Source organism: Sorex araneus, chromosome 1 (genome assembly GCF_027595985.1).
Source record: "Sorex araneus isolate mSorAra2 chromosome 1, mSorAra2.pri, whole genome shotgun sequence".
Classification (NCBI taxonomy): Eukaryota; Metazoa; Chordata; class Mammalia; order Eulipotyphla; family Soricidae; genus Sorex; species Sorex araneus.
The window spans coordinates 236,092,196-236,119,111 of record NC_073302.1 but is presented as its reverse complement, the minus strand read 5'-3'; the positions used below and the strand labels follow the sequence as shown (position 1 = coordinate 236,119,111).

Sequence of the window (26,916 nt, the reverse complement as noted above, 5' to 3'; positions counted from 1 at the left end):
TGGCTCTCTGCTCAGGGATCACTCCTGATGGAGATCCTGGAATTATCTGAGATGCCAGAGATTGAACCAGGTTGGCTGCATGCAAGGCAAGCACCCTACCCATTGTACTATTTGTGTGGATCACTCGTTTTATTTTTAAATAGTTTTCATTTGACAGCAGTGCTTTATAATGTGCATGATGCAAATGGGAAAACGGAGGTACAGAAATGTTAGGGAATGGCATGATGTCACACCGTTAAGAAAATGGCAGGTCTGGGATCTAATGAGTTCAGATTCTGATTCCTCAGTTTGATTATGTGGAACAGGGTCACTTGGCATGCTCTAGAGTGGTCTTTGAACAGTACTGTGACTTCACTGTTCATACATGTGCTAAGCCCTGTGAACCTAGTAGCTATTTTTTTTAAATTTTATTTGATCCATTTTCTTGATTGGGGATGCATTTGAAGAAGAGAGTCACCATTTCATAACCAGAACAAATTTTTGGCTGTTAGATGTAACTCGTTGGCCTTAACTTTTCCTATTCCCTGCTCTCACAATCACCTTTTTGAAAGCAAGATCTGTGTTGTCTGTGCTGGAGCACGTTGTCCACCCTTTGAACTTCTCCTTGGCTTCCTTCTGGAGGCTCTGGACGAGCTGGTCCAGGTAAGTGTGGAAAGTTGCCCCACTCTCATCCACCTGCGTACCCAGCTCATCCAGAGTTGGAGCGTGGACCTCAGCCTCCACATAGGAGCTATGGGATTGTGTGACCATCTCAAGAGGAACCTGAAGCAATGGATGTGGAGAAAAGCAACACAATGAGCTATGAAAAGGCCTAGATCACAAAGAAAACAAAGCCACTTCATCAACCACCACAGCATGGGCAGCAGGATAAGGGCTGTGAGGTTGGAGATATTTTCTGTGATCCATGACAAGGTGTGGGGTGAGGGGTGAGGGTTTTGCACCCTACATTAGATAACAAAATCCATTTCTGGGGCTGCATTTATAATTCTAAACATGGCAATGATCTCTAATTCATTCTTTCCATTTTATTTTTAATATATATTGTTTTCAGCTTGGGAAAAAGTGGGCTCAGGAAACTTAAAACACAGTAATATCACATATGATTTAGAAAGAATTTTACTTTATCTGCATTTTTCCCCACATACAAAACTTAGTTTTTTTACATAAAGTCCATTTTTACCACCAAAACTATGCCTGAAATCGAATTCACTTACTTTAACGTACTAGGGTATATATTCATAAGTTGTCATTGATTCTAAATAACAGAGAGAGCTCAATATCTCTCTCTCTGCCTCTCTCTTTATCTCTCTCTCTCTCTCTCTCACACACACACACACACACAAACACACACACAGTAACACAGAGAAGATGAACCTAATCAAGTTCCCAGGTAAAATCAAATATAAAATAATTAGCCATCTAGCTTTGAATCTGGCAATTGAGGGTGATACAACTATTTTCATGAAAAGCATCATAACCATGACCCCAAGTGTTTTTAACTGTGAAATCTCAATTATTCAACCAGTACCTTATATTTCTTGGAGACAAAGACCAGAGCTATAGAGTGTATTCCTATCATTATACAATCAGGAACAAACAGATACGGACCATAAATGTAGCAACCATTCCAGGCGTCTTATCTTGTTCCAAGAACTATAAGGAAAGCAGTTAAGTCTTTTGCTCACCTCAAAAAGTCTGTCGCATTCCATGATCATGTGGGCCAGTCCCTGAGCAGCAGCCAGATTCTCATTGAGGTCCTTTTGATCTGGCTTCCCGGTGGCATATTTCTTCTGTATGACTCTGTAATTGAAGGGGAGAGTCTGAGTGGGTTCCCAAACCGAAGTGCTTTTCACAATACAGAGCTCAGTCTTTTTTTTTTTTTTTTCAAACCCGATGCTATCCAGATCCCAGACGTTCTCATTTCCAAACAAAAACAATGACCACACATCTTAGATATTCTAAATCAGGCAGAATCTGACAGTTCATAATGAGAAACCTTGGAAAAACACAAAGGCAGGAACAACCACTGGGGAGGATTAATCTGCTTTTCCAAAGTTTTAAACCACTTCACCCTCAATTGCTGTGCTTAGAGACTTAAATCTGGCCTTTTTATTCTAAAGATGGTAAAATACTACTTTGTGTACTTTACTCTGCTACTACACACACACACACACACACACACACACACACACACACACCCCAAAACAAAATTCCCTCAGGCTTTCTGGACCATAGCAGACATTATCTAAGGCTGCTCTTTTTTTTTTTTTTTGAGTGGCTATATACAGCTGTTTTTTTTTTTTTTAAATTTTTCATTAGTGAATCACTGTGAGGTACAGTTACATACTTATGAACTTTCGTGTTTGCATTTCAGTCATACAGTGATCGATATGAATTTGGCTGTCTCAAAATATTTTTTGATTACAAATTAAGGACTGACAAATCCTCAAGTTGGAACCTAGCATTATCTGGTGTCATGTCCAAAAATTTGTTGCCAAAACCAATATCAAGAAAGCCTTTCTCTGTTTTCTGCTGGTGGTTTCAGTTTTACATTTTACATGCAAAAGCTGACTTCATTTGAGTCGATTTTTGCGCAGTGTGAGAAAGAGGTCCAGTTTCATCCTTGGGCATGTGGGTAACCAATTTTCCCAAAGTGACTTTCCTTTCCCGCTTGTGTGTTCTTGGCAAGCTTGTCAGAGACGGGTTAATCTGAAATGACCAGTAAGTCCCTGAAAAGGTGCTCAGTGTTACTAATCATCAGGGAAATGCAAATAAAAGCCATACTGAGCTATAAGAAAAAAAAGAACGAAGGTAAAAATAAAGAAAAGAAATAAAGAAGAAAGGAAAGAAAGAAGGAAGAAAACGCAAAAATGACATTAGATTTTTTTTTTTTTAATGAATAGGGAGAATTCTTGGTTTAAAATTACTGCTATTGCCAAGAAAAACCCACCTGGGTGAGCTTTCTTTCTTCAATAAATTAAGATGAAAGAGGGAAGGGGCTAGACACACGGCCAGGTTCATGGGCGTCATCTGGTTCTCCTCCACCAGGCTGACCACGTCGTGGAGAAAGCACAGCAGCGTCTGCAGAACCTCCCTGCTCTCGTCGGCCAGCAGCAGGATGGCAGCTTGGACAGCCTGCAGCCGCTGCTCTTGGGGGACATCTGCAAAAAAGCAGATGGCCGGTCATTGGCGGGGGGCGGGGGGAACTGTCACCGAAAGAGCCAGTTGAGAGTGAGCCAGCACCCCCTTACCGATGCAGGGAGGCGGGGAGGGAGGAAACACTCTCAGAGATACCCTGGATATCAACATTCATGAGGACACAGCTAACATCAAGGAGTCAGTCGCTGTCGGCCTTCTAGCCGTGAGAGTTAAAGCTGGGCGGGGAGGCCCCATGGTCCCAACTAGCACCCGTATCTAGATCACCTGCTTTGCAGGTGGCTTTTCTGCTAGGGTGGGAGTTAGTGACAGGCTGCATCTCTACCACTTAATTTACCTTCTTTTTTAGGTAACACCTGGTGATGCACAGATGCGCACAGGGGTTACTCCTGGTTCTGCACTCAGGAATTACTCCTGGCAGTGCTCAGGGGACCATATGGGATGCTGGGAATCGAACCTGGGTTGACTGCATGCAAGGCAAGCACCCTACCCTCTGTGTTATCGCTCCAGCCCCTTGATTTCTCTCTTGTCCACTCTCTTGACTAGACAGCTTGTGAAATGATGCTCAGTCTCCAGGAAGTGTGGAATGGAGTTTGGAAGTTGTCATGGCAGTGAACTGCAGCCTCGCCCCTAAGTGGGCCATCCTATCTGCTTGGTCCAATGAACTAGGAAATGTGAGGTCAAGCAGGTGGGGGTCAGTGAATCCACACTTCTAGAAAATATCTGCCTCCTGACCATGCTTCTGAAACCCTTTCCCACCCCCATTATAACTGGAACAAGCAAAACATTTTGTTCAAATTTTGTAGCTCAAACCTTTCTTCCTGGTTGTTGAAGCAAAAACAGGCACTAGTAATGACTTCAAGCTTGCGAGAAAGTTTGGTAAATTCAGCTTGAGTCACTGAACTGCTCTTAAGTAAGCTGCCTTAGGTAAAATCTAATGTACATTGTTAAATGTTGATTGTCAACTTTCACTTTATATGCCAATCTTATAAAAGAGGCATCTGTCACTGGTATGTGTTGTCTCAATATCCTTTCTACTCATGGTTCCTTTATTCTTCAGAAAATGACTTCTGTTAACTATTGTTTGCAAAAAAATAAAAAAAGAGAAATGTTTGCTATGGTTGACCGTTAATCCCTAAATTCAGCATAAATGTTGGATCCTATTCTCATTGAGCTTTCTGTTAATGCATTACACCTGTGGTTCTTGCCTTTCTTGGCTCTCGGGAGTCTTTTAGATCTATTAATAATTTGCAACCACCGTGGATAGCTCTAGGTGCCTAAAACTCAATAGTCAGTTCAATTCTGAGCACCTCTCTCCCACACCTTTTCTTGTATCAGTATCTTCCCTTCCTTTATGCTAGTTATCAAGCCTTAAAAATCAGTGATATTTCCAACCATAAACAGCTTTGTAATTGTGTATCTCATAGTAATTCAATTAAAAAAATCATTAATACTTAATCTCTTCATCATTCTCCCTCCTGTAGACCAGTGTGCTTAAAATATTTTCATTATTGAACACTTAATTCTAATTAATCATTTGAAGAAAGTCTAAGAAGTAGCAGAGTTTAAACAAAATTGTTCTTCCACAAGAGAGTTTGGAAACATTGACTGTAGAATCTATCCATAGACCTCTGTAAATCCAATCTCATGGAGGGAAATTACTGAGGTAATCAGAGATTAGTTCCTAGACCCTCTGTTCTTAACCAGTGCAAGACATCACATTGACTGCTTTTAGATTCATGGTTCAAAGAGCAGTTCTGATGAATATTTACCCTTGTAGCAGAGGCAAGCTTAGCTGCCAACTAAACAATCATCCCGCCTATTTTCCTTCATAAGGAAACACTTGTTCTGTTTATCTGTGGGCTGAAAAACGCTCACATTACAAGGGAAGATGTACTTCATGGATCCAGAGGGATTTCATGTAACCAGAGGGATGCCCATAGCACGTAAGCCCATTGTCTTTGCAATGACAGGCTTCGGAGACAAATATAAGCACTCAGAATCTCATGGGATCAAAAAAAAAAAAATGGGTGCTTGGGCAAATTAACTCCCTACTGAAAAGAGAAATATGCCCAGGGAGAAGCCCTTCTGTCCTCTTATTTTTAAATGTGATTTTTGGAAGACATGCTAATTATAAGTAGTAACAATCATATCACAACCTTATTAAGGGGACAACCAAATGAGGCTGATGTCAGCTCTGGCACCACTGGGCTATGGAACGAACCAACTCTGGACTTACGTCATTCCTGATTTCTTGTCATGTGTCATTACATAATACCCACATGGTTTCAACCACTGTTTGTTAGATTTTTGGTTCTGTCTTTTTATCTGAGTGCAGCTGACCTTGCACAATACAAGTGTGCCTAGATGCTCAATGCATCAAGTATAAACACTTTGTCTTAATATTCAGTGCTCTTCCTGGAATGGTCCCCATTTTGGCTCTCAGTGTCATTTTCGTTGTACAGTTCATGCAAGCCAGATATTCACCCTGCTATTCCTGGACACATGTTTACTCTGCTCCTGTCCCCAGCATGTTCCCTACATGGCTCAACCTTTAGTTGCCATTGTCTCTACCTCATTTTTATTCCTCATTTTAAAAACCTTTTCAGGGCTTTCTTTGCAATTCTCTCATGGGTATCTCCAATCCTGTTGTTCTACAGTGATTCATGCCAGAATCTCTGCCCTTTCTAGTTGTCAAATCTTTAAGCAGAGTCAGTTTTTCCCAGCCCGAGGCTGAGTGCAGAGCTCGGCAGGCTGGCCTGCATGTCAGTGGAACTCAGTAAATGTTTGCTCAGCTAAACCAACTCTGCTTTCATCTGGCTTCTTGCTCATGACTCTCAGAGTAAGGGCCAGAAGCATTTACCTCCTAGAAATAATCTGACTTTAACTGTAGACTACAATAAACCTTATGATTTAATATAAAGACTCATATATGCTTTTGATATATGCTTATTCATATACGCTCCTAACCATAAGGGAAGCTTCACTGAAAGATACAGCAACAATGTCATATACCTGTGTTGGGATGCTAGCAACATGTACCACTAACTTAACTTATCCACTCTGACAAAAACAATATTTATTAAATGGATCACCACATTATCTGTTTCTCAAGTGGTACTTATTATAATCCTTTTTGAATGTGCACTATTTTAGACTTCTGAGGCACATTTACTACAAAACTCTGTGATAGAGGTGTTCAAATTGGATCTTTTCTACATTGAGGTTCATTGTAGGCAGATTTGTGAATATTCAAAGCCTATATGCTCTGTGTGTGTGTGTATCAGTGTGCATGTGTGTGGACATGTAAAGAATCAAGCTGAAAGATCAAAATAAATTATAATCATAACATTTTGTATTTAGAAAAAAGTCATGTATTCATTTATAGTATCTCTCACACTTTGTAACTACCTTTAGCTACATAGGACTTTAAATTAATGATTGTTATTTTCATGATTATTAGGGCCTTGTTAAGTAATCAATTACATCACACCTGACAGAAATTTCAACTGAAAAAACTTAGTTGAATTAAGTTTAAGCTTAAAAATTAAGTTTAAAGCCTTCTTTGGTTTTCCACCAATTAGAACGCACTGTATTAAAAAATATTTACTTTTTTCTAGTCATCTTAACACATTTAGGTCTGAATTTTATATATTATAAGTATAATTTGATTTATCTTCTAAAAATACCTATTTGAATTGTTCATTTGTTTGTTTGATTGTCACAGTGTAAGGATTAAACCCAGGTTTCATGCAAGCAAGTCATACACTTTGCTGTTGAACACAGAAATGATTTCTGTATAAAGATATAGTAATATTACTCTATAAAGGTAAATAAGATTAAAAATTATCCATGATAAACTTTTTATTGTGTCTCCATTTCATTTTATATTTATTAAAAGTAAATTAAAAATTAGTTTCAGATCTTACACAAATACTATTGTGGAGGAAGATTTTGATTTCCAATGCATCAAATAAGGCCTGGAAAGTTCCATATCAACTGAACAAGACTCACATCAGAAAAGGAGCACAGAATCACAAGTCTTGTGTACCTGTAGTGTTCATACATTACTGGTTACAATCCATGGAATTACTCTTTAGGTGAACAGGTGCACGTAAAAAAACCCTGACCTGCATTATGTCTACTTACACTGATAGATGTGGAGGAAGGTCTCGCTGAGTTTATTTGTGAAAAGAGGTTCTGGAAGGTCCCGGAAGAACTGTTTTACCATATCTGCGACATCGTAAGCAGACTGGTCTTCATAGCTCACGTTCTCAGGGAAGTTCTCATTCATTTGACGCAGAGCATGGATTCGAGATTTCACACCAGATTTTCGAAAAAGACCCACCTGAATGAAACAAGTTACAGGCACATGTCAAAGAGGGAGTCATTTTCCCAGACAGCTCCTCTCTATACCTAGTATCGTGGGAGTAGAGCAGGCCTGGGCCAGGGCTGGGTGCTAAAACAGCATCCCAATACACAGTTGTGACTTACTAGTCTAACTACTTTGGGTAGTAACTGCAACCCAATTTCCTCTCCTATAAAATGCTGATAAGAATAACAGTACTGGGCTGGGAAGATAGCTCGAAGAGCTGGAACCCTGGCTTCAATCCCCAGCATCCTATATTTCCCAAATCAGGAGTGATCCCAAACCAGGCTTGGAACAGACCTCAAGCCCCACTGGTGATGACTCCCCAGTAACAAAAATACAATAATACCCTACCTTAAAAAGCTATTACGAAGTCTAAGGAAGATGATCATGTGCTGAGCTTTGTAACCTGTAAGGTTCTGTAATAAAGTAGGTGTTACTATTTCATGGAATTATCCAGGAAGTGGGCTGGAGTGATAACAGTGGTAGGGCATTTGCCTTGCATGCGGCCAACCTGGGTTCGATTTCTCTGCCCCTCTCGGAGAGCCTGGCAAGCTATTGGGCGTATCTCGCCCACATGGCAGAGACTGGCAAGCTACCCGTGGCGTATTCGATATGCCCAATCAGTAACAACAAGTCTCACAATGGAGACGTTACTGGTGCCCCTGGAGCAAATTGATGAGGAATGGGACGACAGTGCTGACAGTGCTGCTGACAGTGATGAAGCATCCATGATAAGTTGGTATCTACAGCGATACGCATACCCTCATGATGTCAGCTGACTTACTTATCATTGCTGGGAGTCATCGTGAGAACAGACACGTTCTCTGATTGCTAGTGTCTACACTTTGGGCTGGGGCTTTGAGAAAGTTCCTTCAGTGGGAGGTTTGGTGCATCCCCAAATGGTTAGTTATTATAGATATTAACACTAGAGGAAATAATTTTTGAGTGTTTTTTTTATTTTAGACTTCAGGCCACTGTTTTATGACTTTTCCATCCTTAGGCCTTAGACTGCTCCTCCCCCTGACAAATCAATGAATTATCAGGCACCAAGGAGCCAATGCCCCTCCATGAATGGGTGTGGTGGAGCCCTTGGCAGGAGTATCCTCTCGGCTACCAGAGCCCATCCTACTCTGGAAGTTTCCTCTGCCCAAAACAGAATTAAATTACTCTAGGAGCCTGGGATTAGAATGAATTAATTTGTCTGCTGTTTTTCAGTGCCCGCCAGGCACTGAGTGGCATAACACAATGTTATTCAATGTTCAATCTCCACTTCCCTCACTCCCTAGAAGGTGGCACCTTTCCATAAAGCAAAAGAGAAGCATTTCCAGGTGGTCAGACAGGTAAGCAGTAGTTGTCTGACCCTCTCTACACCTGGGGAAGCTGCCAGCTCATCTCATCCGCAGCTCTGTGTGCCAGGTCGGCCTCCCTCTGAATTTAGGTGTTGGAAGAGCACTCTCATGGTTCCTAGCAGCCCTAATTCTCTGAAATTGCAGAAACAATCAGGGAAGACTTCCAAGCAATTAGGGAATACTTGGGGTTTTGTATAAGTCAGCTGAATGGATTGCAAGGGAAATGATACACTACTACATTGTGTGGCAGTAAAAAACAGATTTCTTAGTAATACTTCTTTGCATTCCGAGACTTAGTACACTAATTCCACAGAGATCGGGATATTCAGGCATATGTGTCAAACATTAATCGCTATATTTTTCCTTTTCTTTTTTAAACTGCATGAGTTTGGAATGGCTGGTAAATGCGAAGCCTTTGCACACTTTGATGACACCTCAGAAAGATTCTCAAGACACTTCTCTTCCTTTCGTAACTCTTCCCATTGCATCCAAAGTGCAGGAGAGCTTGTATTATCAAAAGAAACATTCAAGATGTCGAATGAGTGATTACTGAAGTGAAATTCATCTTCTGCTTGTTTATATCTCAAGTTTTCAAACTCTGGAAGGAGGCCCGGGACAGTGCCATGGGGCTGTACTACACGGGAGTTCTCAGAACCAAAAGGCCTGAAGGTGAATTCTTAAGTGTGACTCATGTTTCTCCTCATGTGAATTGGTAGAATTCCCTTGGAACATTTTTGTTATTACTTGTTACTGTTGTATTTTTTAAGAGCAGAGAAATACTGCTTGGGATCTATAAAATCGATAAAGCAGCTAAGTGCTGGTATGTTGAGATCCAATATGGGTCCTGTTTGTCCACTGCATCCTTGTCCTACGGGCTCCGTCCCTTGGTGCAGGCTAAAGTGCATGCACACACACATCCCAGCCCTGTTTCCTCTGCATTGTTCTGTTTCCAAGTTTCTTTCTCCTTTCAGCAAATATTGTTATTTTAATTATTTGAGACATGTTTGGGGCACTCCAGCTGCAAGCACCGAGCTGCTTGTTCTGACTTAGATCACAGGGTATCCAGAGGGTTAGCAGGTATGTATTTGTTCTGCCTTGAATTCTAACAGTAACCTTTCCCTTCCATCCTCCTCGTCTAGGACATGTGAGAGCTATTGGCAGGTTCTGTGGATTTTTACTTCAAGCACAGAAGGAATTTCTTTCCTCAATCTAAAAAAGGAAAAGGTGGTCTGATATCAAAAAGATTCCAGATGCCTGAAGATGCACAAGGGAAAGATGGAACCCTGCCCCTAAGCATCAAAACTGGCCCGACTTGTTACATGAGCACACTATACAGTGCTCATTGTTGGAACACTGTAGCTGGAACTTCTTTACTTGCCATGGATAACTCCCTGGACATGGTCAATGGAAGATTCTTCTAATGCGATGGAACTTTGGACATGGGAGAGAAAAGCTTTTCCTTTCTACCTTTATAAAACAACTATGGGGACTAGAGAGATAGTATAGTAGGTAGGTTATTTGCCTTGCAAATGCTGTGAGCCTGGGTTTAATTCCCCAGAATCCACCAGGAGTGATGCCTGATACCACCGGATGTGACCCCTAAACCAAAAACCCAAACAACCATGAGTGGTGGCATTTAGTCATCATTTCAGCTTCAAAAGGTTTTCAAATCAGTGAGAAATGTGTATATGGGGTTTGCTCCCCACTACTCCCCAATAAAAATGGAAAACGAGAGAAGCCATCATATAATCCATTATTTCTGAGAATGCCTCCCTTCTTACATCAGAGGGAAGCAGGCCCAAATTTCTCATTGGGAGGACTATGAACGTCAGTGCAATATCTCTCTGTTACCTCCATGTCTGTCCCTGGTGGGGAGAGGACTAATCACAATGGGTCATACCTTTGACTTAATGCTTTACAGTCACCTTGCTGAAATTCTTAATATTCTCTGAATAAAGGATATCAAATTTCCATTTTGTGCACGCCCCCACAAATTACATAGCAGGTCCTGTGCTTATCTACCTTTAAAGCACAGTTCAGTACTTGCTTTGTAAGGAAGGAATAGTGTCAGCAAGGCAAGGCAAAATTCATTTAACAGGCATCTCATCTCTCTTGCATGTGATCTCTGACTTTGAAGGCGAAAGGATGAGGAATGAATGTTCCGGTGGCCTAGCTTTACTTTCCCCTCTCTTTCGTCTTTCAACTAAAATGCCAGCCATGAACAAAGTAAGCAGGCAAGGTATAATTTAAGAAGAGGCCCCAGAGCCTGCCTCATTTTATCTGAGACTGGCAACGGGGAAAGTGATGAATGGGCAGTGTGCAGAGTGTGAAGAGTCTTCCTAGCCTAATTGGGCTTTTAAAACTTACTATTCCATTAGGAGGAGAGGTTGGGCATGAGTGCTACATTAGAATTCAAATTTCATCTAATAATATTAAATCTCCTGCTTGGCATCCTGTTTATGCTAATCTTTTCTGTACTTAATGATGTTTATCGTGACTTCCATTTCCTTTTCTTTAGAAATGTGCTCGGCTAACGAAGAAAGGTTGGTTTCATTCAGAAAGAGAATGGTTCCTAAGAACAGTATGGGGTGGATTCTGATTTTGAGCAGTGCAGGCTTAGCTTCTTGCTGCAGTGGCTTCACATTCATCAGGAGTTCAGTCTAACCTATCCTTTTGTGCAGATTCACTTGATTTAGGGCGGAAATAAAGGTTCAGCCAACAAAGCTAGGCTCCTCTCACGCACTGCTGTCTGAATACAAATGGTTCATAATCGAACGCTAAACTTCCTTATTTCATCTACTGCCAGCTGCAAGGGCTAAAATGGATACACTGCGTTTCATCATATATAAACTGCTCTGTACTTGGGAGTGTAGGAGGTGACATGTTCCCAAGGTTTCAGGGTTCTGTGGCAATTCATTACTTTGCCAGAAATGCTTATATGTGAGACGAATGCTTAACATTATAGGAAGGGGAGCGGCTCATTTCAGGAAGGCTCCCTCCTTGAGACCAAGAGAAAAATCTTGGAAAGTTGTGGATGGTGGTTTCAGGAGACCACGTAAAGAAAGACAGCAAAGCAGCCAGTCAATTGTTATTTAAACAAGGATATTCTGAGACATTTGGACTTCTACAATACAGCAACTAAAGACCTTGAGATGCATGCTTGAATCTTTTTGGTTCAAAGTGGGGGCTGTTGGTAACAAACATTTCTCTAGACTATGCATGTTTGTTCCTCAATCCTTTTTGTCCTTTTGTTTCAGATACATAGGCTTTTGCCATTGTTCACTCTAAAAGTCTCTAAACAGACTCTCTCTCAAGCCCAGTTTCTCTCTCTCTCTCTCTCTCTCTCTCTCTCTCTCTCTCTCTCTCTCTCTCTCTCTCTTCTCTCTCTCTTTCATTTCTCTAGTTTTCCCTGCACACGACCCCCCCTTTCTTTTTCACAGAAAGCAGAGGAGTGGTCTCTATGCTTTCTTCTTATTATTTTGTGTGTGGAGAGTTGCATGCACAGAGTAATGCTCATGGATTATTCTTGGCTCTTCACTCAGAAATCACTCCTAGTATGCTCAGGAGACCATATGAGACATTGGAAATTGAACCTGGGTCAGCCGTGTACAAGGCAAACCCCCTACCCATTATACTATTGCTCCGGGTCCCTCTATGCTTTCCTCTTGGACAAATATAAAGATAAAAACATATCCAGTTGATAAAGTGGAGTTGGAAATCCTGCCTGTGTTGAGATCCTTATAAGGCAGTGACAGCTACTTTGGCAGTTCCTTTGAAACCTTACAGTTTCTTACTTTTGACTGATACAAGGAAAGGATTGCCGTCATCCTTTTGGGTCCATGGAGAACCAACAATTATTCCCTTAAAATTTGTTGATCTCCTATAAAGCTTAACCAATGTGCTTTCATGTAGCACAGTGTTCTTTCAGATGTCAAAAATAGTTGTTGGCTTGAAGTAGAGACTGGGAGCAAAGCAGTGAATAGAGGTGTCTCCTAATCTTCTCTCTCTTTATATGACTTTTGTTTCAGACAGAAGAGGGGGCCTAATTAGAGAAGTGATAATAATGCTATCCGTTAGAATTATTCAAAATTAGCAGAATGCATGATTGATGTGCTATATAGTTAAAGGTAACAGGAAAGAAAATAAGAGCAGCAAGAAAATAAAGACAGGAAAAGGTGGTTGAAACTAGAAATAAGGTTTATACATAATTTTCATACTTCTAAATTACATATATTTACTACGGGCAGAACATGCACTGGGCTTAATATTTTCTGCAACAAGTATAGAGATAAAAGCATATCCAGTTGAATAAGTCTGGTGTTACAGTATAAGAACACATACACTGTCCAAGAAAAACACGGTGATCTAAGGAGCTGAGATTAGAGTAAAAAAAATATTCTGTTTTTTAAAAATGGACTCTACATGAGTCAATGGTTAACAGCATCAGCAATATGCTGACAGCGAATTTGTGAGTGTGTCCCTCAGAATCATCTCAAATCTCACTGGGTACAAACAAAAAATTATAAAGGTGGAAGCAGAGTGCAGGGGTTAAAATCTTGACTATACTTAAACTGAAGCAAGTGCTGGCTTCACTATTACCTCCTGGAAACTAACACAGCCACGTGTGGGTGTGAGGTTCAACAAGGCAATAAAAGTGAAATACTTTAGTGCAATACCTGAAGCATTCTGGGATCTTAGGAGAGGTTATTATTATTGAACTAATGGTGGAATAGACTGCATTTCTACTAGGCATTTCTGAGAAAATAATGTTTACTCTTAGTAGAATTTTGCTATTAAGCATTAGCTAGTAATTCACAGTGTTTAGAATAAAACAGTTACTAGTGCTTGATGAAAGGCACAATAAAAGCCTCTAAGTGACTCAGGCAATGGAGGATGAATCTGATAATTCTTATGACAATTCAGAAGCTTGTAAAAATGGGTCTGACCTAAAGGCTCCTTCCACAAAATATGATCTTGGGTCTGTACCAACAATTCCACAAAAGCACAATAAAGCCAGCATCCTTTAACAAGTATATATTTGCAATACTTTTAGGATTGTCAAAGATAATAGGGTTAACTTTCTTTCCCCAATATTCATCTGAGTCCATTTCTTCAAATTTTTTTTCCAAGTAAAATACTCCAAGTCATTTACCTTTGTTTACTATGTACCCTTGATAAAGCACTCCTGTTTTAGAAAAATGGCAATGTACTAATGCCATTTCTCAAAACAAATAACCATCAGGATAACAGTAACAGCAGCCATTCCTGCTCTCCACCATTAAAATTTAAATGTGGAATAATGTATATGTATGTATATATAAATTAGAAGTGGCCAGGGAAAAGGTGTTAATGCAGCCATTTCATAGACAGCATCAAATGCAGAGTAACTTCTATTCTACCGAAAACTGATATCCTGACTCATTAAGAAATCTGATTGGAAGTGCAATCTCAGTTATTGTGGTAGCTACAATAAATATAGCCAGAATCTATGAGTTCATGTCATTTACTTCAAGTGAGCTCATGTTTTCTGAGCCCAAGGTCAAGAATTAATCATTAAAATCACACATAATCTTAGTTGGGACAGATTCTCACATGATACTAAAATGAACAAAAGCCACTTTAAAATAAAGGGACTGAAAACATTCCTGGTATTCAAGGTTGCGATTTATCAAGCATGGCTTTCACTTTGGACAGAATAGCAAAGAAATTAACACGTACAAATTTGGAGGAGCCAATTCTTGGCTTATAAATCACAACAAGGGTCCGATATGAGTCTGTTCATAGAATCCTGTCTCAGGGGTCTCTAAGCAGTCTTGGAGGCAGAAAATAATCCCTACCCACTGTTTTTTGTTGTTGTTGTTTCTCATTATTTTGTTTGTATTTTGGGAAGGGCCATACCCAGAATGTTCAGGTTTACTCCTGACTCTGCACTCAGGAATTATTCCTGGTGTTGCTGGGAGACCATATGGGATGTCAAGGATGGAACCCAGGTTGGCCATGTGCAAAGCAAACGCCCTACCTGCTGTATTATTTTTCAGGTATACTTTGTTTAGCTTTAGGTTTCCAACCACTTCTATAAGATGGGATATCTGATTTAGCTGATACTGTTTTAAAATGTTATTTATACATTTTTAAAAAGATATCAATAAATTTGTCTTTAGTTTTCCTAGTCATGATACTGCTTTTTTTTTTTAAAAAAAGGGGGGGGGAATAAAAACCTGAGGGTACAGCATGTACTGTCAAGGTTATGTTTGCAATAACTTTAGGATGCAAAATCAATTAAAAATATTTTCAAGGGAGGGGGTGGGGTGGCCTTTCCCCACCTCCCCATACTTTGAGAAGCCTGGGCAGCCAGATCCATGACTCAACACTGTCACCATAAGCTCATCTACTGTCCTTATTCCAGAGACTCACAAATAAGTCTTGAAAGAGATCCACTAGCCACAAAAATTTCTAGGATACCCACTCCTAGCTGAAACATATGGGGAAATTTCTGGAGGGGGGACAAGCCAGCTCCTGCCCAAACAGAGCCCAGGAAGTCATTCCCACCCCCAAAGCTGGGGCCACACCTCTGCCAGACTCCACTGACTCAGGACTCAGCTCTCGAGAGAACCTAACTGGCTGAGAATTTCTGGTACACAAACTTTGGGGCTGAAAACTCCAGACCTGCTGACCTGGGTTCGGGTTCGATTCCCAGCATCCCATATGAGCCTCTGAGCACTGCCAGGGCTAATTCCTGAGTGCAGAGCCAGGAGTGGCCCTGTGCATCCGAGGTTTGACCCAAAAAGCAAAACAAACAAACAAAATCTCCAGATCTTCTTGGAGTCAGGATTGGTGACCTCCCCCACCTTCCTGTAATGCTAGAAGCCCAGGGAGCCATCCTCATGAGCTACTTCCACCATCACTGCCACTGTTCCTCTGGCCCTACTGCCCTGGTAAATATTCTGGAATTTCTGGCACATTCACAGCTGTGCAACATCTCCAAAATCGACAACACTGACATCCCAGTGGTAGCACACCAGATTGGATGGGATGTAATGTAGAAACAAATATTGACTTAAAAAAAAAAAAACATAACACAGAAGGCTTAACTTGTAACGACATCTTTGTAAATCCTTAGACAAGGACTTAATGTCCCCATGGTGAGATACAACAATTTTCTTCTATGGAATTTTTTTTTTATCATTCTGTTAGCTATTTAGTGGTAACAAGCAACATAAAACAAATTATTGTGGGCCTGCTATGGGGGCAGGCTTGAAGGGTGGTTGGGAAAATGGAGACAATGGTGGAGGGAAGGGGACAGTGGGGACAGGATTGGTGTTGGAATACTGAATGCCTAAATCATCACGAACAACTTTGTAAACCATAGTGTTTAAATAGGGCTGGAGCGATAGCACAGCGGTTGGGCATTCACCTTTTACGCAGCCTACCTGAGTTCGATTCCTCCGCCCCTCTCGGAGAGCCCAGCAAGCTACCGAGAGTATGGAGCCCGCGCAGCAGAGACTGGCAAGCTACCCGTGCATATTGGATATGCCAAAAACAGTAACAATAAGTCTCTCAATGAGAGACGTTACTGGTGCCTGCTTAAACAAATCGATGAGCAACGGGATGACAGTGACGGTGTTTAAATACATTGAGGAAAAATATTTTCAAGGGTTAGAGTAATAGTACAGTGGGTAGGGCATTTGCCTTGCACACAGCCAATCCAGGTCTAATTCCTGGCATCCTATAAAGTCCCCTGAGCACCACCAGGAGTAATTCCTGAGAGCAGTAGTCAGGAGTAAATCCTGAACATTGTCAGGTGTGGCCCGAAAAGGCAACAAACAAACAAACAAAATTTTCAAAAAATAATAAAACATGGATAAAAGTACTACAAAACTGATAGCAGTTTTGAGACAAAGATTAAACAGTAAATATAGAATACAGCTTAACCCCGAGTTTTTAGGGGTTAAGATATCACAAGATTAAGGTTAAGATGTCACAGATATCACAAGTATAGATCATCAACATTCACTTTCTCAATAGTCACTCCAGGGAGCCAATCAATTTGCCACTGAGCGAATATTCTCAAACAGACTGACAATGATGTAACCTGATCAAAATATTTACCTCATTGGGCCAGAATGATAGTGCAGCAGACAAGGTGCTTGCATTGCAAGCAGCCAACCTGGGTTTGATCCCCAGCATCCCACATGGTCCCCCAAGCACTCTCAGGAGTGATTCCTGAGTAGAGGCAGGAGTAATGCCTGACCACACATCTCTGGGAACCAACCAAACAAGAAGCAAAAAGAAACAAAATATTCACTATGAAACATGTCTTTGTTGGCTATTGGACCAGCCTGACTTGTTCTACAGCTGTCAGCCTGTACTTGGGATGATGACCGTACCTGATCAAGGCATTTGCTGCGTAGGTATCTCAGTGCTTGCTGAATACTCTGAGGCAGAGGCTGTCCCGTTCTCTGGACGTGAACTATAAGAGGAACGCCAAAGACCATCTTGTCTTTGTAATCAGGAACTTTCATCCTCTTCATGAACTTTGGAACCGACCTAGAATTCACAGAAACCAGGTCACGCCTGCCTCCGGGGGCACACCGTGGAGACAGGCTGTGAAAGCAAGAGAGAGGGAAGCCAAGCTTTTGTTGCAATACCCCATAGGCACAGGCAAAATTCCACAGTTCTCTCCTAATTAATCACATTACATGGAAATTCAATGTGTGCCCCTTGCCTGAGCGTGAGACCTCTAAGAGCATTACTCATATTAGCGGAATGTTTTCACGACTGTTTTCCCAGCAAGTAGGTGACTTTCGAACCTCATCATGACTGACACCTCTCTCAAGTGATAAATGCTTCAAAGTTCTCAACAAGACAAAGCACAGCAAATTCAAAATGACAACAAGAAATTTGGTTGGGAATGAAGAACAGAGAGGGGAGAAGATGAAAAACATCTATCTTTAGCTTTCCTGGAATCATCTGTACTTTTCACAAAAATGTATAATACCCAAGCATATGTTGATTTCACCATGCAACTAATTGCTTCCTAAAATATTTTAAATAAAATATCAGTCATTCTTTGCTATACATAACAGGGCAACTAAAAACACATTATATACATATTTTTAAATCTACCAGGGCATCAAAAATGGGTTCACATACAAGTCCTGACATATGCTTCTCCAGTCCTTATTACAAAGATTTACTGCATATTCTAGTTTGTATTTGCCATTAAACTAATAGCCAAAATACATTAGGAAAGTTAAATGCTCTGTGAGTGAATCAATGCACTAAGTTCTGAGTTAGTGAGTTCTGCATTAGGCCAGAAGTTGCAAGTGACAGATGTTTCTTTGCAAACTGCCAGTACTATCTTATGGCAAGTTTATTTTTAATTCCTCTCTTCACAATTAATTACCCTTCACTTGTCTTTTTTTCCTTTTGGAGAGTCTGATTGCTTTCCCTGGAAACCAGCAGAGAGCTACAAATAAAGCCATGCTTCCTGCAGGCTATATCACATCCAAGTCATGGCAGCCCAGAGGGAGAGGATAAGGCAGAACCGGGGCATTATTTTCACATGGACAGTGGGAGCAATGTCCAGGACTCTTGGAAATCAGAGAATAAATACTGAAGCTTTTGCAATCATAGACTTGGCATTAGGACAAATGACCCCTCCCACGTGGAGATGCTACATACCATGTCCAGCCGTGTTTATTGGACATAGAGTATTTTTCCATGATGGCCGTGAGGCGGAGCAGCGAGAAGCGCTGCAGCAGGTTCAGCTGGCCGGCGGTCTGGCTGCTGATGTGGGGTGACGCTGTGGATGGCTGAGGCTGGTGGGAGAGCTGGAAACTGTCCCAGCGGAGGCGCCTGGAGCAGAAAGACAGTCAGAGAAGGGAGTCACAAAGCGCATAGGTTAATCCGAAAATATCAGATTTTACTAATTTTAAGAGTTAGGTAAAACATGCTTGTTTTTGCTTGAAACTTTTGCTCAGTCACTTTTCTACAGTGCTTTAAAAACCTTCCTTGTGAAAACACTTTTAGGAACTTCCTAACTGGCAATATGTTTATTTATTTATTTTTGGTTTTCGGGTAATAACCAATGGTCTTAGGGTTACTCCTGGTTCTGTGCTCAGGGATCATTCCTACAAGTGCTTAACAGTCCCTCTGGGTGCCAAGGATTGAACTCATGTTGGATTTGTGTGAGGAAAGTACACTATCCATTTACTATCTATCTCTCCATCCTATAATTTTAAAGCAAAAGCTATCTTATGAATGAAGTACATACCTTAATTTTCAGAAAGTTCTATTAGGATTAAAAAAATTGAAATTTGTAGTAGACATTTAGCACTGTAGCACTGTTGTCCTGTTTTTCATCGATTTACTTGAGTGAGCACCAGTAATGTCTCCATTGTGAGACTTGTTGTTACTGTTTTTGGCATATCAAATATGCCACGGGGAGCTTGCCAGGCTCTGTTATGCGGGCAGGATATTCTTGGTAGCTTGCCAGGCTCTCCGAGAGAGATAGAAGAATCGAACCTGGGTTGGCTGCGTGCAAGGCAAGCTACCCACTGTGCTATCACTCCAGTAGACATTTAAATTAATTTTTTTTTGTGTGTGTGTCTCCCTTTATTTTGGGTTTGAGTCCACACCTGGCAGTGTTCAGGGGCCCACAATGCTGAGGATAGGACCTGGGGTTCTTGTAGGAAAGAATGCACTTTAGTCCTCTAAGCAACTCCCTGATCTGTTAATCAATCAATGAATTAAACTTTAATGAGGTGATGAACAATGAGCTTTGATTATCAGGGCTTATCAGTGATCCTTCATATTGCAAATATCATGCTTTATTCACAAGAAACTTAAACTTTGAAAAACTAATAAACTAAAAGGCAAACAGAAAATGAATGAGTTTACATTGATGTAATCACTATAACATTTGGACAAAAAAACAGGTTTCTGAAAAATAGTTCTTTTGTGTTTGTTTGCTTTGTTTTGGGGCTTTTTGGGTTTTACTCTAAGATATGTGCTTGGGGTTGCTTGCTGTGGTGCTTGGGAACCACAGGATGCTGGGGATCAAATTCAGACCCCCCACAAGCAAACTCCAGTCTGTTTGAGCCATTTCTCTGGCCCTCACAAATTCCTAATCATGTACAAGTCTCCTTTAAATTTGTCTTTTGGGCTTGAGGGTTTTTTTTTTGAGGGGGGCACATCTGGCAATACTCAGGGCTCACTCCTGGTGGGCTTGGGTGCCACGGATTGAACTAGGGTCAACCTCATGTGAGGCAAACACACTACCCTTTGTACTATCGCTCAGCCCCCTCAATCTCCTTTAGTTTAAATGAAATTATGTTACAATCAACCCAAAGTAAGATGAAAATATGGAAAGTAAAAAAAAGTATGTACTATAGTGAATCTATTAGACACAGTTTAGCATAACCTACATTAAACATACTCAGAACACTTACATTAGCTTACGCCTGGGCAAAACCATCTAATGCAAAGCCTATTTAAATAACAAAGTATTTTGTTGTGTATTTTAATATAGAGTATAGGTGGTTGCCTCTTGAAGTCTCAGTCTCATGTCCAGGCATTGAGAGAGAGTATCTTGCCACATATGACTAGCTTGGAAAAAAATCTAAAATTTGAAGTACAGTTTCTATCAAATATATACTACTTCCACACTATTCTAAAGTCAAAAAGCCCAAGTGGAACTATAGTATGCAGAGAACTGTCTGGATCTCATCTTACAGCGTGGTTAGGGTTATTCAGTAAGTACTCTATCAATGTTGGCTCAATCAATAAGAAGCTCATAATCAGTAGAAAATTGATTAAAAATAATTTCATAAAATCATACCACTAACCTGTTGGGCCTGGTCAGAGACGCTCCAACACCAGAATCCCTTCTTTCTCTCACTCCCGTGGCTTCTGATTCGTTAAGGGAGGTTCCATCTTTTTCCACGTCACTGGGTGTCGTCCGACCGTCGGAGACAGAGGTGCCTTCAAAGTCTAAGGTGATCTGATTTGAAGATGGAAGGGGGCACAAGCCAGGTCCTCTAACTAGTGCATCGTGTGCTTGTAGTTCAGGCAAGAGGTTTTTGGACCAGTCATCCACTACCTCCTGGAGTCCGTTAACATGGTGCAGAATATCATCCAAGTGGGGGAAGAGATCATCTTTCTCCAGGTCCAATAGATCTCCCGTGCTGGCATACAAATGGGAGCCTGGAACGTTGTCATAAATACTGACTCGACTGGCTCTGTGGCAGGATGCCATGAGCTTGGGATCCCTGGCCCCAGAGTCCTGCTGTCTGCCCAGTGAGAGGCTACCGGTCCTCCAGTTCACACCATTGCCATTGTCGGTTGGAGAGAGGCTTTCAATAGAGAGCGCCTTGGGGAACGTTCCTGGTTTGTGATCCTTGGGAATATGCACGACCAAGTTCTCTTGGGAATGAAACTCGTATGTGTGGTTTTGGTCACCCATGTCCCTGAGTGCTGTCCCTGCCAGCACATCTAGGTCCTCCAAGTACATACCCCCACGCTTGTTGGTCTCTTGGCATTTGCGTTCCTTTGGACCAGGCACGGCCAGGCCACTACTGCTGTTTTCTGATTGGCTGCTTTCACTGCCCCATTTGCTGGCATAGGCCAGCCCTTTTGGGCCTGCTGTAGGGGACGCGTTCCGGAGATCCCCATTAGGAATCTGGACACACTGCATGGCCTTAAAGGACTCTGGCTCCTGCTGGAGCACGGGCCCGCTGATCACTAAGCCACCTGTCCGGCCCTGCGCCTTGTGCCGCCCGTGGGCGCCCTTCCCTCGGAGGGTTTCCATGCGTTTCAGAAATGACTTGGCTCTGGCGCGGGTGGGTTTCTCATTCTTCAGGTGCAAGGGGTGGTTATGAATGTCTTTGGGGGACTGTGGGAGGCTGCTGAGGAGCGTGGCATCCAGCATGACCGGGCCGTCTGCCCCGTGCCCAGAGCTGTCCGGGGCCTCTCGGCCGGTGCTGTGGCTGCCCAGCTGACTGCGGCTGTCGCTGCCTCCGCTGCTGCCGCTGTGGATGGAGCAGACCTCGGGCTCGCTCAGATCGGTAAGGACGCTTTCACTGCTGGTCGTGTTTCTCATCCTAATGTCTCCCGAGGACCCATTTCTGTCACCCCCGGGAAACAGACTGTGGAGATCATCCACGCGAGACCACCGGCGGCTGGTTCTTTGGAAAGTCCATTTGTTACTGATACAGAGATCTTCTTCATCTGAGTCTTCACCCTGAAAAACAAGGCGAGTGTGAGAGTAGGGGAGCCCAGGAATGCCCACTTCCCGCTGTGGTTTTCTTCCCTTCATGCCCGCCACCCTCCCAGCCTCCATTCCTGGGTACCTTGCCTCGGTGCTTCCCCCACTTACCACTGCTCTGTAGATCTTGTCTCAGTCCTTCCCCTTATTTTCACTGACCTGTACCTTCTAGTAACTATTGGTTCTCCTCAACCTACCCAACCTTCTTCTTTTCAATTTTCTGTGGAATCCTCCTTCCTCTTTAAGACATTTCCCTTAGCTGATTATAAAGAGGGCGTGATTCCCAGCAGACTAGACAGTCTAAATATAAACCCCTGCAGTTCTCTTTCACAAAGAAACTTAATCCTGCCACACAAGGCACATATCTTTCTGAAACATCTTCACTGAGTCCCAGGAATACACTTCAGTTTCCTTCTTCAGAACCTCAAACTCAACAGTACGTCAAAGTTACTACTCCTCACCGGAGTCTCCAACTCTCAATTCTTATTACTCCCTGTAAAAATTAATAGTCAAGTTATCTACTGAATTCTTAGAAGTAGAAGCTTGGGAGTCATTCTAGAGTTCATTAATTGAAGGCAGTACAATCCCACCACTTTGTTCGACTGGATTCTTTGCTTTCCATCAATTCTGAATTTGATGGCTGCTTCAGCTTGTTTCTTTGCTCTGTCAAACACTTTGCACACCTCACACATTTATCTCCCTGCCTGGATTCTGCCTGAAATAATTTGCACTCTCGGAGAAATGAGAGCCTGGATTCCCTGATTTCAGAGAGGACTTAACTTATTTTGCAAGTCCCTTGAGCCCAGTATAGACCTTGACCTACAGCATATAAATAATTTCTTTCCTAGATGAACTGAGTCATCAGCTCCCTCCTCTGCTTCACCATGTGTTTTCCCAAGACTCAGTGCAGATAATGTTCAAGTCAGCTTCAGTGTCTGTATGGTGACTCTTGTCCCACTAGGGCCTTGGGTCTCTTGGGGGGGGGGTCTTTTCCAATAAAAACCAGGCTAGAATCTTTGTCCCCTACTCTTCTCACTTAACTAAGTTTCTAGAATGTAATCCATATGTGATCATGTGAATTCTCAGCTTAGAGGCTGCTTTTGAAAAGTCTTTAGTATGACACTTGAAACCCTTTCAACCCAGCTGCATTTTATTTTTCCTCTTCTCTTCAGCTGTTCCTCACAATTCCCCTGAATTCTGCTACATAGCCCATACCATTCCTCGAAAACCAGTTCTACCATCAACAAAGAGTCTAAAAGGAATATACTTGGGGTGTACTTCCATAGAGAAGAAAAAAAAGATGGCCAAAAGGTATATAGAAAAAATGCTCTGCTTCACTGATGAATCAGCAAAATGCAAATCAAAGCAATGAGATATCACCTCACACCAGTGAGACTGGCACACATTACAAAGAACAAAAACAACCAGTATTGGCAGATATGTGGGGGAAAATGGAACCTTATTCATTGCTGTTAGGAATGTCAAGTGGCAGAGCCTGTTTTGAAAAAAAGTACACACACTTCTCAAAAACCTAGATGTTGAACTTCCATATGACCCACCAATTCCATTTCTTGGCATCTAGTCCAAGGGTCCCCAAACTCTATCAGAAAAGACCTTTACACATCTACGTTCATTGCAGTACTATATACAATAGTCAAAATCTGGAAATAATCCAAGTGTCCAAGAACAGATGATTGGATAAAGAAGCTGTGGTACACATACACAATAGAATACTACTTGGCTATAAGGAAAGATGAAATCATGGCATTTGTGGCTACATGGATGGATTTGGAGATTACTATATTGGGTGAAGTTAGTCAGAAGGAGAGAGACAGATGCAGAATAATCTCTCTCATATATGAAGTACAACATATATTAGGTATAACAGGTATAACAAATGCCCTAAGGCAACAAAACCAGACAAGGTCTTTATTTATTTTTTGTTTTTGTAGAAATCTTACCAAGGCAGAGAGGATGAAAGTGGAAATAGGTCTGGGCAGGAGGTGGGACAGTGGGACAACGGTGGAGGGAAATGGACACTCTGATGGACAGTGTGATGCTATAATGTTTTATGCATGAAACCATACCATTGAAGTATTGCAAACCACAGTGCCTAAAATAAAATTTAAAATAACAATGATAAAATAAAAGGGGTTTATATGGTTCATGATGCTGCGAATATCCTTTTTTGTTCCCTGTCCATTTCTGAATGCTCATATATTTTTTGTGTGTGAAGCATTTCCCTAATTAATCCCAGGAGATAGGAACACTCTCCCCTGAATTCCCATAACATCTGAATTATATCTTTATTATACCATTTACTTGGGTGTAACTTAAATCCACATCAAATGAAGTCACTCTTAGAGGTGAGCACATCAAGAGTGGGGCTTACATTATATGCTTTCTACCCCCAATGTCAAACACAAAATCACTGCTTAATATATTTTTCATTAATTAAATTTATTTTATTTTACATTAGCATTCAGTTCAAAGACCTGAATTCTAAGTCCAAGTAGCAAAATCACTTGACAGTTTATGTGATTCTACACAAGTTCCTTACTCTCATCAATGCAAATTACTGTCAATTATAAAATAAGATTAAAATAGGTCTTGACTCATAGGTTTACTGAGATGATACAAAATGATGTAAAGAGTACTTTTCAGGGCTGGAGTGATAGCACAGTGGGGAGGCATTTGCCTTGCATGAGGCCGACCCGGGTTCGGTTCCCAGTATACCATATGGTCCCCTGAGCACCGCCAGGAGTCATTCCTGAGTGTAGAGCCAGGAGTAACCCCTGGGCATCACCAGGTGTGACCCAAAAAGCAAAAAAAAAGTACTTTTCATTGAGAAGTATTTGTTTATTCAGTATTTTCTAGAATTTGTTCCATTATTTATTTTCTTTCTATCTAACTTAGATTGCTGACCTTTCTCCATATCTAGTATCTACTTTCAGTCCCCTTCATTTTGCAATAAATAAGTTATTTTTTCAAGGAAGGGTAAATTGATGTTTCATCAATCAATGTTGGGACCATTCCACCCTTGTTTATTTCTTAAAAAATTGAGATTCATAAGAATTAGATTAAAGGAAGATTAAAATGCTTACGGAGAAGGTGCAAGAAAAAGCTAAATCAAGGTACAAATAGAATTCTAATAGAATTCACAGAGCTTTGAGGTCAAAGGGCAAATTAGCTTTGAGTTGTAAAAAAGTGTATCAAGCTCTGGTGAAAGGGATCAAAGAGAACATGAGTAAGAGAGGCAAGACTCTGGGATGATGACTCAAAAAACAGACTTTGTAAGATAATATTTTCTCCTTCCTCTTTCTGATGGAGACAATTAAAGCTCAACATTTATATATATATAATTTTTTTTTTGCTTTTTGGGTCACACCTGGCGATGCACAGGGGTTACTCCTGGCTCTGCACTCAGGAATCACTCCTGGCAGTGCTCAGGGGACCATATGGGATGCTGGGAATGGAACCCGGGTCGACCTCGTGCAAGGCAAACGCCCTACCCGCTGTGCTATCGCTCCAGCCCCTAAAGCTCAACATTTAGAGATCAGGCACCAGGACTAAATTACTTTGAGCTAAGTGGATTTCTACTTAGTAGTGGTATTTCAGAATGCTCCTGAGAATCTGTATGAAGTAACATTAGGAAAAAGTTTTGGCCAAATAGTTTTTGAGAAGGCAAAAGAAAACAAATACTAAAGAAAGTGTAAATATCTAAAAATAGAAATTATAATGTTTGGTATTGGTTTCAATGACCTCTTTAAAAGAGTCCAAACCAGGTTAGTTTGCTGGGAAAACCACATACAAGTTGGATTTTGGTAGAGAAATTCCTTTATTTAGGTTGAGAAAAAATGCCAAGCTGGGCGCTGCGCTGTGGCTTAGAAATGGAAAGCCAGCCTCTGTTTGCGAGGTTCCAAAATTTATTTTACAAGTTTAGACTGTAGTAAGGTATTTACAACCAAATCAGGGCATGTGAAAAAATGGCAAATTCCTGGAAAAGAAAAGGCAAACAGCTAGGGAACTTTTGCAGCATTTAGATGGTTTGAGCAAACAAACAAAATCCAAGGCAATAAATGACAATACATATATAATATATATATATGTATATATATATATATATAAACAAATGCTTCCATTCTCTTTGGCACTCTGGGCATATACTTATCATCTCAAAGGGTGTTGACATGATTTTGTATCTATTTTTCCCAGTAGTGCAGAAACCTTGAAACCATTGATATTGACAAACAACAAGAAATACATTTTCCTTTGGGTCAGAGACATAGCACAGGGATAAGGTGGCATGTGGTCAGCTCTGATTTAATACCTGGTATCACATATGAGCACTGTCATGAGGAATGCTTCCTGAGCACAGAATTGGAAAAAGCCCTAAATGATGCTGGGTGTGGCCCCAAAAAGGAAATAAACAACAACAACAACAAATAGAAATATGTTTTCCAAAGCACTTGAAATGCTAAAGCTGTAATAAAACAAATTCATGCCAAAATAACAATCTTTGATATCTATTTTAAAAAAATCAAGCAAGGATAGTTATAACAAATAAAATATAAAAAAATTTTTTTAAATCCTTGTTTCATTTATTTTGGATACCTGATGTGCTCAAGAGAGTTTATTCCCATTTCTGTACTCAGGGATCACTCTTGGCAGTGCGGGGTCAGGTATGCTGTGATATAGATTGAACTAGGAATAGCTGTGTGCAAGGCAAACATTTATATATATGTATTATCTCTCTGACTTATTTAAGAGAT

At 41.1% G+C, this 26,916-nt stretch overlaps 1 protein-coding gene across 5 annotated transcripts in view; it reads right to left on the bottom strand.

The window, feature by feature from the left end:
• The window catches only part of STARD13 (StAR related lipid transfer domain containing 13), a 260,589-nt gene that overhangs the window by 4,373 nt on the left and 229,300 nt on the right, over window positions 1–26,916 (bottom strand). For 3 of the 5 annotated variants that reach the window (XM_055137496.1, XM_055137490.1, XM_055137519.1), the window contains exons 5-11: window positions 20,727–22,120; window positions 18,562–18,735; window positions 17,265–17,481; window positions 7,306–7,504; window positions 2,951–3,161; window positions 1,686–1,800; window positions 541–762 (exon numbers count right to left, since the gene is read on the bottom strand). In XM_055137496.1, coding sequence (XP_054993471.1) covers window positions 541–762; window positions 1,686–1,800; window positions 2,951–3,161; window positions 7,306–7,504; window positions 17,265–17,481; window positions 18,562–18,735; window positions 20,727–22,120 — 2,532 coding nt within the window. The remainder of the gene's footprint in view (window positions 1–540; window positions 763–1,685; window positions 1,801–2,950; window positions 3,162–7,305; window positions 7,505–17,264; window positions 17,482–18,561; window positions 18,736–20,726; window positions 22,121–26,916) is intronic. The other 2 variants (XM_055137511.1, XM_012931831.2) reach the window with 1 other exon arrangement.